This window comes from Carassius auratus, unplaced genomic scaffold (assembly GCF_003368295.1).
Source record: "Carassius auratus strain Wakin unplaced genomic scaffold, ASM336829v1 scaf_tig00026425, whole genome shotgun sequence".
Lineage (NCBI taxonomy): Eukaryota > Metazoa > Chordata > Actinopteri > Cypriniformes > Cyprinidae > Carassius > Carassius auratus.
This window is the reverse complement of record NW_020525514.1, coordinates 1-14,060: the sequence shown is the minus strand read 5'-3', so window position 1 is coordinate 14,060 and position 14,060 is coordinate 1. Positions and strand designations below refer to the sequence as shown.

The window sequence follows — 14,060 nt, the reverse complement described above, 5'->3', positions numbered from 1 at the left end:
GACTCAAATGATTCGCGAACCCGCTCCAAACTCTCGAACTGATTCAAATGATCCGCGAAGCCGCTCCGAACTCCCAAACTGACTCAAATGATTCGCGAACCCGCTCCGAACTCTCGAACTGATTCAAATGATCCGCGAAGCCGCTCCGAACTCTCGAACTGATTCAAATGATTCGCGAACCCGCTTTGAACTCCCGAACTGACTCAAATGATTCGCGAACCCGCTTTGAACTCCCGAACTGACTCAAATGATTCGCGAACCCGCTCCGAACTCTCGAACTGATTCAAATGATCCGCGAAGCCGCTCCGAACTCTCGAACTGACTCAAATGATTCGCGAACCCGCTCCGAACTTTCGAATTGATTCAAATGATCCGCGAAGCCGCTCCGAACTCTCGAACTGATTCAAATGATTCGCGAACCCGCTTTGAACTCCCGAACTGACTCAAATGATTCGCGAACCCGCTCCAAACTCTCGAACTGATTCAAATGATCCGCGAAGCCGCTCCGAACTCCCAAACTGACTCAAATGATTCGCGAACCGGCTCCAACCTCAATATTTTTCTAGATCCGCCCCTGCATGTAATCCTGACATTTATTACATTATTATTATTGCAGATTTCTTTCTAATTATACATATTTTTGGCTTGCAGCCTTTGGATAAGTGGCTGGTTTAATTCACTAAAAAGAATTATGCCTACCGATGTTAATTAACTAAAATAAACCAATTTATCATTTGTTTGTGAACTGAACTACAAAAAAGTACTAAAACAACTAAATGTTGAAGATTTACTCGTGTGTAATGCTTCAGTCCTCAAGCTTTATGCTCCTCAAACAGGAAAAGATAAAAAGTAAGATAAAGAGAAATATTTTCCTCAGTCACATCATTACCAGGGTATATGATGTTTTTATGGCCTCCACCTCTCATTTTTCGCATTTGAAGTAGAAACCCAACCTGGCTGCAGGATATTTTTGCCTCGAGGCCAGAATGAACTGTAGCAACTGGAAACAATTTATCACGAAGGAAGCCAATTTCTGAAGGCACATCTCGCTGAGATGCTATCTGAGCTGACATGCCTTTTCCTCCTTCACCACCAGCAGTGAAGAGAAGGAAAAATGCCGTAAAGGTGCAAAAGTGGGACTTCACACGTTACGCGTGAAATGAGAACTCCAGGATTACAGCAGCATGCTGGAACCCGCAGGACAGCCGGATATTCAGACAGCGTGTCTAAAGTGTTCCCCATTAGCCATGAAAAGATAGTGATGCTTGCATTGTAGAGTTTAACATGTCCTTCACTAAGAAAACAACAGCAATGCATTATGTTTTCGGAGATTTACCATGGTAGGACCTTTGGGTGCAATACTGTGCTACATTGTACTTTTACGTCTAAAAGACCATTTCTTTCAATGCAACTTAGGAAACATTATTTAAACAATCAGTTGAGGTAAATAACAAAGCACTATCTGATAACTCCACAGTACTTTCATGTAAACGCTGACCTTTAGAAAGTAAATTTAACAGCCTCGCTCTGTTTCACAAGAGCCATAGGCTATAAATCACTAGCTTTTTATTGATACAGTTTTCTTGCGCAACAACAAGTCTTTGTTTAATGGGAAAGTGAAAGCAGGTTACAAAGCAATGAAAACGATTTGATATTAAATAAAGTCTGGAATGGATTAGTCTACTACAGTCGTGTGTCTCAAAAAGTAAATGCAAGACAATGAAGTCATGAACTCAAATATTTCTCATCAAATTCTTCTAAAATCAACTGATCTACATTTTTTATATATCTCTATACTTCCAGTATGACAATTATTGATTTATTTGTGTCTTATTGTCTGATAGGGATTATAGGAATAGCATACTTCATAAATACATACATGCATCACGTAAAAAAGGATAAATCAAGTTATTTTCAAACCATTTTATTTATGATATATGAGAAAATATCTGCAGTGTAAAGAATATTTTACAACGTCTGGAACCCAAAGAGCTTATGACCCAGTTTCAAAACAGCCAAACCAAAAAACACATGGCGTCATAGCCTTTATAAAGATGCATTCTAACTGGATTAAGTGTGAACATTAACAGTAGTTCCACTTAAATAAAAAAGAAATAAAAAATACTCTACCAAATATATAAAATGAAATATGCAGAACTTGAGATTCACGAATATAAACGAGATCTACGAATATTCATTCTATCAATAACTATAAAGTAATCACTCCTAAAGCTTAATGCATTAACCAAAATAACAAATCATAATTTACAATGCATTATAATATCATACAAAACTCAAAAGTAATTTGTCGGTGTGTCAGTAGTATAATTAACTCATAAGGAAATAGAAGGATTATCTGCATTTCTTGCAAAACTTCCCACCCACAATTACAACTAATAACATTTTCGATCACACTGACTTTTTATTACACATACTGTTGGGCAAAAGCAGTAAATCAAAGTGTGCAAAGTGAAAGTTCATAATACAGTAGCTTAATATATGACCCTCAAGGTGATGCTGTACACATGAGCTCTATTCCAAAACCTAGTGAGCTGCCTATAAAGTCAGTATGTTCAAGCAGCATTTCAGGCATTGCTATATGAGCAGAAGGAATTTAAATATACATTTTATTAGATACAGAGAAGTACCAGCTAATGTAGTTTAAATGAAGGCTAATGTAGTATACTGGACAAGGATGAATCTTTGTAGTGCGCATGCGTCAAGGTTTCACGTTCGCGCACATTATTAAATAAATGCTGCGTGTTCGACAGTGCGCATGCGCTAAAACCAAGTACGCTTCTGGGCTTTCTATGCAGACGGCTCACAAGGTTTTATAACAGAAGGCAACGGCAGCACGTGGAAAATGAAAATAAATGGCCATCTCCCATTCTGAGCATTTAAGCAGCAGTCCGTCAGTGAAGCAACAAAAGTCTGGAAACAGGAAATGCCACCTGATATACCACATACACCGGAAAGTCACGATCCATAATGAAATGTGCGCTTGGAGAGCCAGATCTCAAAGAAAGAACGTGATTGGCCGAGACACCCGGGCTGGTTTCCCTCTGGTCCTCTCTCGGCTGCCACTGGTGTGTTTAACCCCTTAGATTCTGTACATCAAAGAAAAAATGAGGTGATTTAATAACAGATTTACATTTCCAATAATGTCTTTTGACTAAATTATTTTTTTTATAAATATCTCATATTTGTTTTAGTACATTTAAATACATTAAAATAAGATTTATTTGTCATACTGAAGGCGGTATCTGATCTACTAATATTCTGAATTAGATCTGTAATTATTAAAGTTAAGGTTTTTGTCATTTTGTTATTTTTATTTTTATTTTTTTTAATAAAATTATTCCTCTTTCAATATAAAAGTTTCACTCTCTTTCAATTTAAAAGTCTTTACTGCTGACTCCAAAAAAAAAAAAAACTCTAGAATATCACTAGAATATCGCACGGCTGGAAAAAGGCTCTCAGTCAATCAGATTTGAGGACCAGAAAGAACTGTTTTAGTTAATGCTTATTTTATTTTGAGTAAAGATTTTAATTAATGATAATAAACCAGACTACAGAAGTATTTAAGTCCATAGGTGATTACAAATGCTTAAACAAACAAAACAATTTTTTTGCATTTTAGATACATTTCAAAATGTTCGCACCTTCCTCTTCATAAATGAGCCGCCTGTCATTGTGTCCACCCTCCGCATGAGTTCATGCACCCATTTTTGCCTAGGGTCGGTGCAAATCATACGGCCACGTTTCAGGGTAAAGCTGCGGAGAGATGATTACATTAAACATCATTAACTATGAGCTTTAAAACAGACAGTCACATATAAAAGACAGATTTCTCTTCTGTGGTTCACTACAGTGCAGTGCATTTTATGGCTTCACTTTGTGCCACACATGTCTCTCCGAGTGCCACTCACGATTCAAAGAAGTCTTAATATTTTATTTAATCCCAACCAGATTATTATAATATATATACCTAAAACATACAGTCTTACATATACAGCTGTGCACAGAATTACTGGCACCCTTGGTGATGCAAAAAATCTGTACTTTTATTTAATAATAATGTTGCTTACACAATAGCTGGGATGTTGCAGCCTCCGTCCATCTGTTGTTTTCTGTAGCTGATCAGTCTGTTTTTCATGGACGGTTTAATATTCCTGACATACTGCAGACAGCAGTCCTCATACGAGCCTACAGATAGACAGACATACACATCAATCACATTAAAAACGCGTTTTTGCATCAATAAATCATAACGTCAGGGTTTTTTGCATGCTATGATTTAATGAATTTGTCTAATAAAAAAAGAGAACTGAAACTCAATAACTATTCAAAGTACATAAATACATTGCAGATAACATAAAATGTTTAGTAACCTCTAAAATTACTTTTACAGAACATTTACTATTAGAGGAACATGGTGAGGTGGACACACCGTCATCAGTACTTTTATTATATTTTTTTTTACAAAACAGATGAGGATAAATGGAAGTAATATAATCAGTCCATTACTGTTTCAGAAGGTCACACTCTGCTATATGCAATATGAATAAAATCACTCAAAAATCCCTTATGACACATGCTATAAAAAATACTTTAATAATAATATTATATAAATAGCATAATTAAATATAATTTAAAAATACATAACATGCAACAAACAAGGTATGGATATGACAAAAACTGTTAACTTGACATTGCATGTGTGATTTTAAAATGATGCAATTTAACATTGCTGCACAATTGAAAATATATCAATTAGTTTTTTCCCTTTAGGATTAATTTGAACAGGCAAAATACATCCTGACAATTTGATTTTGAAATTTAAAAATGTATTCAGTTGTTGTTGTTCTGAACTTCGAAGAAGTGTTTTCCCTGTAAAAGATGATTTGTATCAGTCATCACATGTGGTTTTTACCTTGTGCCAGTGTGAGGTAGATGAATCCCAGGAGGATGATGAAGAAGAGGATGCTGAACCGCATGATTTCCCAGTGTCTCTTCTGTAAAAAATGAGTCTGAAAATCATAAACTGCTTCACCAGATAGACTCACAATCACATGCCCACGCAATACATGCTCTTATGAGAGCCTCCATAAACCTTATCAACATCAAAGATGCGTTTTCCAGCATACTTATCCTCATTTCTCCAGCCTTGACCTTTGGACGTCATAAGAAAGTTCTTTGTGTTGTCAAAAAAACCCAGTTAAAATTATGACAGATATTGTAAAAACATAATTCCATCATTGCAGAAAAAAAAAACAAGCAAAAAAGCGAAAACCTACACATTTTATGAAAAGAAGACAAAACAGTAATCACAGTAATCTTGAGTAAATCATCAATGAATATTGACCTGTGTTACAGTTTTTTTTCCGGTCACTCCAATGCATGCAGTAAAACTGCAATAATTTCAGATTTACTCAGAAACCCAACAGGTGATGATCAGCATTTCAAAGAGAAAACAAAAATTTTATAGATTTCCATCATAAAAGAGTTTAGATCTTTAAAAGATTGCTGTTAAACATCAGAGTATTTTATATTAGTCTGCTCACCTTGCTTGTATAGAAAAGTGTAGTTTCTTCTCATTACCAGGATTCTGTGCACGTTCCCAGCTGCATTGATTTATAACGGGCCCAACCCTGATATCTGAGCCAGACCAAGCCACGTCCCTCACAAGGAAATGATGGGACACTATGAGATCAACTTTCATGGTTGGTTAAATAAAAAAACAAAAAAACTGATTTGTCTATCAGGATTTTAGATGTATTCCCTTTGATTCTGATGCGGCTAACCAACCTATTAGTTTAAATATTCATTCACAAATTGCTGAAAGGCCATCCAAGATGTATATGACTTTGTTTCTCATTGAAATTATTGCAATTAACAGCCAAGCTGCTTTGGATAATATCATCTGCTAAATGCATATATGTAACATGTAAATAAACCATGCACTGCATTGGATTTTGATTAAAAATGATCAAGTTATCATGCACAGAAAATTTCCACTGGAAAAATTGCTAGCAAATTTACAAATAGTAAATAACACATTGAAATAAACATGAAGTTTTAAAAGTGTAAAACATATTAAAATAAGTTTTATTTAATTTACAACATTGAAAAACCATTTTGTTTCCAAAAAGAATAAAAAGTACAGGAAAATGGAAAAGTGTAAATCATCAAGCCTTGTGTGAGGATCAGATAATCTGTCATTATTCGTGAAAATGTGCTGTAACAGTAACAATAGTTGCACACAGCATTAATCATTAGGAAGTGAATGCCAAAATATTCAGTAGCTGTTTTGGGTTTACGCGACAAACTTAAACCATGACATGATTATGATGTATAAGCACAGGCCAAAAACTACTATAATTCATAAAAAAAAAATATATTTTCCTATAAGCAACATATTAAAGATTTTTTTTGTTTGGCTTGCATATTGCAACAAGCTTCCTAATTCATGCATATTTGCTGAAGATCATTCAGTTCTTGCCAGGAAACACAATTATGGCACAAATTTGCGCCTTGCAGCGATCTAAGAAATGTAAGCCAAACACAGAGCTGTTTAAACTTGACTTGTGTTGAGTGAGACTTAATACCATTTTGCAAAAAAAAAAAAAAGAGTGACAGGAGAAAGTGCATCAAATATCAACACTTCAGCTTAAAAGCACAGATGTTATAGCATAGAGCTTGATGTATATCTATAGCAGATCATGAAGTTTCCTTAACCTTTTAGCACAGCATCTTAATAAGTGACAATTTACTTTCTGATTGTCAGGTTGCTGTTTAATTTGTACAGGAACATGAAAAAGTTGCATGCACTGAAATTCAAAGCATGTGCTAATTATACACCTTTATAAATCAGACTACTTGATCTGCTTTTACGATGAAATCGATTATCTGTATTACTTTTACAGGTAAAAGATTACCAGAAATATTATATATTATTACACTATATTAAGCACTTTTAGTGAAATAAAAAACACTTAATGATAACAAGGAATACTATTTATTCCCTTTCAGTTGACTTTTTGTTGTATAACTCTTATGATAAACCATCAAACTGATGATAACGAGGAGAACAAAGACATGACTGTGGAAATATGATTGCTTTTTTTGTAACAGTGCAAGTAAGAGAAGATAATCCTCATGGATATATTGCAGTATTGATACAAAGACACTGAACCTGCACTTGAGTCTTTTTATCTATATGAGTCATGTTGATTCATCCGCCGCTCTGATGGATTCAAGTACATTTTTTATAGGGGTAATATGACGCTCCTAAAGAGAACATTATTTTGTATTTATACGGTTAAAGGTTCAAAAAACACATTGTTTCCCACATACTGTACATTATTGTTTCTCCTCTATGCCCTGCCTTTCTGAAATGCATAGATTTTTACAAAGCTCACCGCTCTGAAAAGCAAGGTGTGCTCTGATTGGCCAGCTGTCGAGTGCATTGTGATTGGCCGAATGCCTAAAGCATGTGACAGAGATGTTAGTCCTCCATAAAATGTGCAGCACACATCTGAATATTTGGGTTGAACTGTTCTGCATTAGTCTTAGTCTCCAATTATGTGTCTCTTTTTGATTTCCAGCTTTCACAACGGAAAAGCGCCTCCAAAACATGGTGTGCAGTGTTTTAGGAGGGAACGGACCAGTCTAAACTTTTATTAAGATGATCTCTTTGGGTTTGAGACTTTAGTCTTTGCAACTTTAGGGATCTTATCTATTCACGAACAGCTTATAACACTCCAGAGAAAAGGGAAAACTTGAAATTGCATCATAAGATCCCTTTAAACGATTCGTCAGAAAGATTCATTAGAGTGATTTGACTCCTGAGCTTGTGAGTCTTTTGAACGATTCATCAAGAGAATCAAATCATAAGAGTCATTGTGAATCGAACTACACAGTACTATAATACGGTATTTTTCATGTTACACGTATAATATTATGTCAGTAAATGCCCTTTTACCTTTCTGTATGATGTTATCTTCCTCCGTAATGCTCCAGTACAGAATGACGCCATCGCAACTTCTTGCGTCACCGAGGTAGAATTCGAATTCTGATTTCATAGAACCGCGTTTTTTATTTTTAGTTATTTATTTATACATTATTATTTTACATGCAGCCTGCAAGGAGAAGTGATGAGGAGACAGTGCTGTGAATCTTTGCGCTTGAAAGTCGCGAGCTAAAGTTTGGAAACCTTCACCATTGTAAACGCTGGAATGGTAATAGTCTCATTTTATTTTAAAGGTTTTTAAAGCAATTTTTGAAGTAATTATTATTTTTTCTTCAGCTTTCTTCTTCTCCAGATGTTGACTGATGGACTGGAGTGTGTGGATTATTGTGATGATTTTATCAGTTCTTATTCTGACGGCACCCATTCACATATTACACATAAGTCACATATTAAAGTATGCTTCACAGTTTAAATACTGGAACATCAATGTTTCTAAATCACACATATTTTTTGATGATCAATTAAGTATTGTCAGCTATTATGTAAAGAAAAAAAATTTACGTACATATTAAAACAATAAATACATAAAGTATGTTGAAGGCCCGCATAGAACCAAAAATAACTAAAACTATTACAAACCTAAAAACATCAGGGACTCCATATGATTAGAAAAAGTCAAAAGGACGAACAGGGGCATTTATTTCCCAAGCTGTTCTCTATCTCAGGTTGTATCATGTTCTGACAGCGTTTTGCATCATATTTCAAACTCTTCTGTCACCAGAACATTAAACCATGTGTTAAATGTGTTGCTCCTTTGGCCCCTTGTTTCCATTTGAGAGTGGTGTTGAGATGCCAGAGCTTGATGTGGGAATGTGGGATGTGTAAGTGGCCATGTGATAGCGTGGGTCACTGTTTATGTCTCTTTTTCCTCAGGGAGTCCACTGAGCCGTAGCAAGAGCTGAATCAGTTTGCTTTGGACAGAGATTTCTTTTGTGTGTTTCTCACAGGATGCACCCGCTTCTGTTTCTTTCATTTTTAAGTGTTATTTATGGACTTTATGGAATTATGGTTTTAATGAAAAGACTGAAAACTAAATGCAGTTATTTTCTAAGAAATTAGGCATTAAACTGATAAAAAAAAATTGACTTTTGTGATGTTAAAAAAGATTGCTATTTCAGACAAATGCTGTTCGCTTGAACTTTCCGTCCATAAAAGAATCCTGAAAAAAAAAAAAAAAAAAGTGAAGCAGGATAACCATTGTCAACATTGTTTGATAATAATCAGAAATATTTCTTGAGCAGCAAATCATCATATTTTTATGATTTCTGAAGATCATGTGACACAAGACTGGAGGAATGATGCTGAAAATACAGCTGCGCATCACAGAAATAAATTACATTTTACAATATAGTCATATAGAAAATGGTTAATTTAAATTGTAATAATATTTATAAAAATTACTGTAGTTTTAAGCAAACAAATGCAGCCTTAACAGGTGAACATAAGTAAATCTTTGTTTTATTTGAGTTCATTTAGTGCATAAACAAGAGAAAATATGAAACATAAACTTTTTTTCTATTATATTATTCTAAATAAATTTTTTTATTATTAACTAAGTAGAAAAAAAGTGATCAGCTAATGTATTTATTCTTTGTTAATGGCTCATCACCTTATTATAACTAAGATAATTCCCATTTGTTTAAACACTGACGTTTCTCTGGCATAACAGCAGTGAACAAGAAAAAAAAAAAAAGAACAGTGTTGGCATCTGGATCTTTCTTTTCCTGTAACAGGTCAATATGAGCCATGATGGATTAATGGCACTGATATCTAACAATAGCAAAAATATATTTTGACAGAAAATGATGGTCCGCCACCAGCCGTGTTTGTTATGATGTTTCTTTTGTGCCTGAAAAACTAATACTGTATGCACATCTTTCCCATGTTATATATCTCTACAGGTCATTTTCGGTGAGTTTTTGGAGAAAATATAGATGTCATTAATCATGAGCGAATCAGATTGGCCCCGGGCCCCTGGAGACTTCAAAGGGCCTCCATCAGGACTCTTTAAAATCAGCCATGATCTTCAATCTGTCATAAACACTGAATTTATACAGCGTCTCCCGGAGACAGAGAGATGAAACAAAGATTTTCACAAGACAGAAGCATTGCAAATGAGATCTCAAAAAATGTACCTTGAGGGGAACAAACAGCTTGTCACTGGAGCAGAAACCTCAAAGTGACAAGTTTGTGCCTTATCTCAAGTCAAGTCATAATACAGGGTGCTTCAAAGCAGCTTCATGGTAATAAACTGGAAAAAATGAGTCAAAATTACATTCCAACTAACCATTCACTGATGACAAATACATACTAATTAAATTAGTGATGTCTAAAAGTACATTTAGTGGAGAGCCAATATAGACTTGTTTCTTCTTTGAAAAGGTCTTAAGTTTGCCCAGGATCATATAATCTGAGCTGCTCCACATTCATTTTATAGCTCTATACTTACTTTATGACAACTCATTTCTGTTTTTTTATCTCTCCTAAGGAATTATAAGAGCAATATCTGCTAAACGTCTACGCTCCTCATACAAATGCCAGGAAATAACCATTTTGTGACTCTGGAGCACAAAACCAGTCTTAAGTCTCTGGGTATATTTGTAGCAGTAGCCAAAAAATAACTTTTTTATGAGTCAAAATTATAGATTTTTTTTTTTATGTGAAAAATCATGTTATGTATTATGTAAATTTACTACTGTAAACATATCAAAATTTAATTTTAGATTTCTAAGGACTTCATTTAGACAACTTTAAAGGTTATTTTCTCAGCATTTAGGTTTGTTTTTTAACTTCTTACGTAATAAACCATACATCAATTGAAAGCTTATTTATTCCGCTTTCATATGATGTATACATCTAAATGAGAAAAATTGACCCTTATGACTGGTTTTGTGGTCCCGGGTCACATTTCTGGTTCCCAAAAGAACCTGTCAGTGAACAATTCTTTTAGGAAGCATTTTTAAACATCTAAAGAACCTTTTATGCAAAATGAAACAAAAAAGAATATTTATGTTTAAGTGTGTTTTCGTAAATATAGTTAATAAAAGAGGAACCACTGCAATAAAGCTATTAAAATAAAAGAAAGCACCTTCTTCAAATTTCAAATTGCCAAATAAATCATAATTAAATCCAAATGTTGCCATTTGAAATCAAATACATAGTGAAATCGAATGTTCTTTTTATCTGTGCATTAATTCTAAACTTGACTGGAGAAATTGAATCTAAATGTGTCTGCACCTGAGCTGATATATTTATTGCCTTCTGTCCACTGATGACTTAATTGCATTTCTGACTTAAATTGTACTTATTTGTTACATGAACAGAAGCCTGAAAGACACCCATGAGATAAAACAATTAGGCTTTCTGGCATGAAATGTGGTTGCAAAAGAGAATAAGGAATATACAATGGTACAGACATGGTATTCTTGGAAGAGCTTGGAAGTAAAAAAAAAAAAGGTAAAAATTCTTTGGACTTTTTGGTAAAAGTCTGGATTTCCCCTGCTTATTTCACAAGTGGTCTCTATATCTTTTGTGTTACTCAACTGACAAGGTGTTTATTAGCCATGAAACACCCCTTTATGCCAAAATCTAATCTTGAATTATCTGATCGTATTATTTATGACCTCAATAACAGGGCCAGATATACAACAAAGCGGGGATTCTGCACAGCCTGGATATCTACAATGTATCCGATATCGTTCTTAAAGTCCTTCATGCTCAAAATAAATGTTGAAATGTGTCAACAAGATCCTTTTGACTGTGAGAAGCGCAGATGAACGCTTGAATCATGCAACTCTTGTTTCACTTTAGGCATGAACGAGTCTGTGAGAAATGGATATTATTCAGTTCATGTATACATCAAAACGGTGCCACTGACTCCTGTAATTACACAGAATGGGATTGAATTGTCAAATAAACAGAAACAAATCACTCCTTTTACTGTCTGTCTACTATATAGTAAAAAAACACCTGTTTTATACATGTGATGCTCTTTAATGCACCAGTTTTCTCGTTCTGAGAGGAATCTTGATCTTTCAATCAAGCGATTCACTGGGTTTTTTCTCTCTCTATATAATCACTCACATTTATCTTTCTGTCTGTCAGGAGGTCTCTGTATGTCGCCTTGTTGCATGTGGTTACATGGGTTTTGACCTAGGGCTGTGTAATATTGTGAAAGAATATCCCACCCGAGAATATTCTCTTCTCATTTATTATTTATTAAGCACATGGGTCAGGGTTCATGTGCAACACGGGGGAGAAACGTGTTAGTGGAGAGCACGAGTTGATTGAGCACAATTGTTGTGTATCTGAACTTTCTGTTTCTCCTCATTCAGGACTCAACCTGCAGCATACAGTAGTCTGCAGTTTATTACATATGAATGCAAACACATTAAAGATTTAAAAAACAATTAATAATCAAATTACTAACAATCAAATCAAATATCACATTTTAAAATCAAAATGAAAAATGTAGAGCTGATTTAAAAAAAGGAAAATGATTAAAATGAAGTTTAGGCATCTATTGGTTCATAAGCGTTGGCAAACTTGGCCATCTAGTGGTTATATTTAATTACTACAAAAGACATGAGAATAAAAATAACACAGAAATGAACAGAATATGCAGAAATAATAATGTCAGTATAATATATATATACCACTACTGTATATATATTAATATATATATATATATATATAATTTATATATATATATATATATATAATATATTATTATATATATATATATATATATATATATATACATTAATATAATAAAAATAAAAATAATAAAAAAGGAATAAAAATGACTTATGTAACAAATAATTCTGTAATAGAATAAAACTGAAATAATAGCATAAATATTATTATTACTAATATAATTAGTATTGATTAAGCTTACAGTAGACAATAGTTTTTTATTATCGTATTTAATTAATATTGTCAGTAGATGCAACAAAACAGGAAAATGATTTGCAAATAATAAAAATATATAATATTGTGATTAATACCTATTAAAATTAATTAGGCATTGCAATATGTTACCATAACATAATCTTTTTTTGTAGCAATAATTAAAATGTTAGTGGATGCACCATGACATAAGATTTGGGGTTATAAAAACAAATTTTTACAGGAGATTCTTTTGCTCATCAATGCTGCATTATTTTTTTGATCAAAAATACAGGAACAATGTATATTTGTGAATTTATTATGATGTAAAATAACGTTTTTTTATTTAATGTACATGAAAATCTAATTATTCCTGGGATTTGCAGCTGTATTTTCAGCATCATTCCTCCAGTCTTCAGGTGTCACATGATCTTCCAGAAATTATTCTAATATGATGATTTTTTTTTTTTTTATCAGCGCTGGAAACCGTTTTTGCTGCTTAATATATTTTTTTTTTACCTGTGTTACTTTTTTCCATGATTCTTTGATGATTAAATAGTTAAAAAGAAGAGCATTTCTATTTAAAATAGAATATTTTCTATACACACTACTGTTCAAACGTTTAGGGTCAGTACGTTTTCTTTCTTTTTTTTTTTTAAGAAATTAAACTTCTATTCAGCAAGATGTATTAAATTGAGATTATATTTTGTTAGAAAATATTAAACTTTTGAATAAAAGTTCTTCTTTTTAACGTTTTATTTCTTTTAAACTTATATATATATTATAATATAAATAATAATATATATATATATATATATTATATATATAAATATATATATATATATATTATATATATATATATATATTATTATTATATATATATATATAATATATATTATATATAATATATATATATATATATATTTGGCAGCACAACTGTTGCCAGTATTGACAATTCTAATAAATCAGCATATTAAATGATTTCTGAAGGATCATATCACACTTTACTGAAGTACTGGCTGATGGAAATTCAGCTTTGCATCACAAAAATAAATTATATTTTAAATTATATTAAAATAGAAACAATTAATTTATGTCGTAATAAGATTTAGTAAGATTACTGTTTCTTTTCTGGATTTTT

General features: G+C 33.0%; 1 protein-coding gene across 1 annotated transcript; it reads right to left on the bottom strand.

Moving 5' to 3' along the window:
* Positions 1-1,908: 1,908 nt before the first annotated feature.
* Positions 1,909-5,668, bottom strand: LOC113078693 (C-C motif chemokine 25-like). The gene is made up of 5 exons (XM_026251027.1): positions 5,565-5,668; positions 4,934-5,015; positions 4,089-4,206; positions 3,663-3,774; positions 1,909-3,107 (listed from the first exon to the last, which is right to left on the bottom strand). The coding sequence occupies exons 2-5, from the start codon at positions 4,995-4,997 to the stop codon at positions 3,093-3,095; spliced, it is 309 nt and encodes a 102-aa protein (XP_026106812.1). The 5' UTR covers positions 4,998-5,015; positions 5,565-5,668; the 3' UTR covers positions 1,909-3,092.
* Between the last annotated feature and the right edge of the window lie 8,392 nt (positions 5,669-14,060).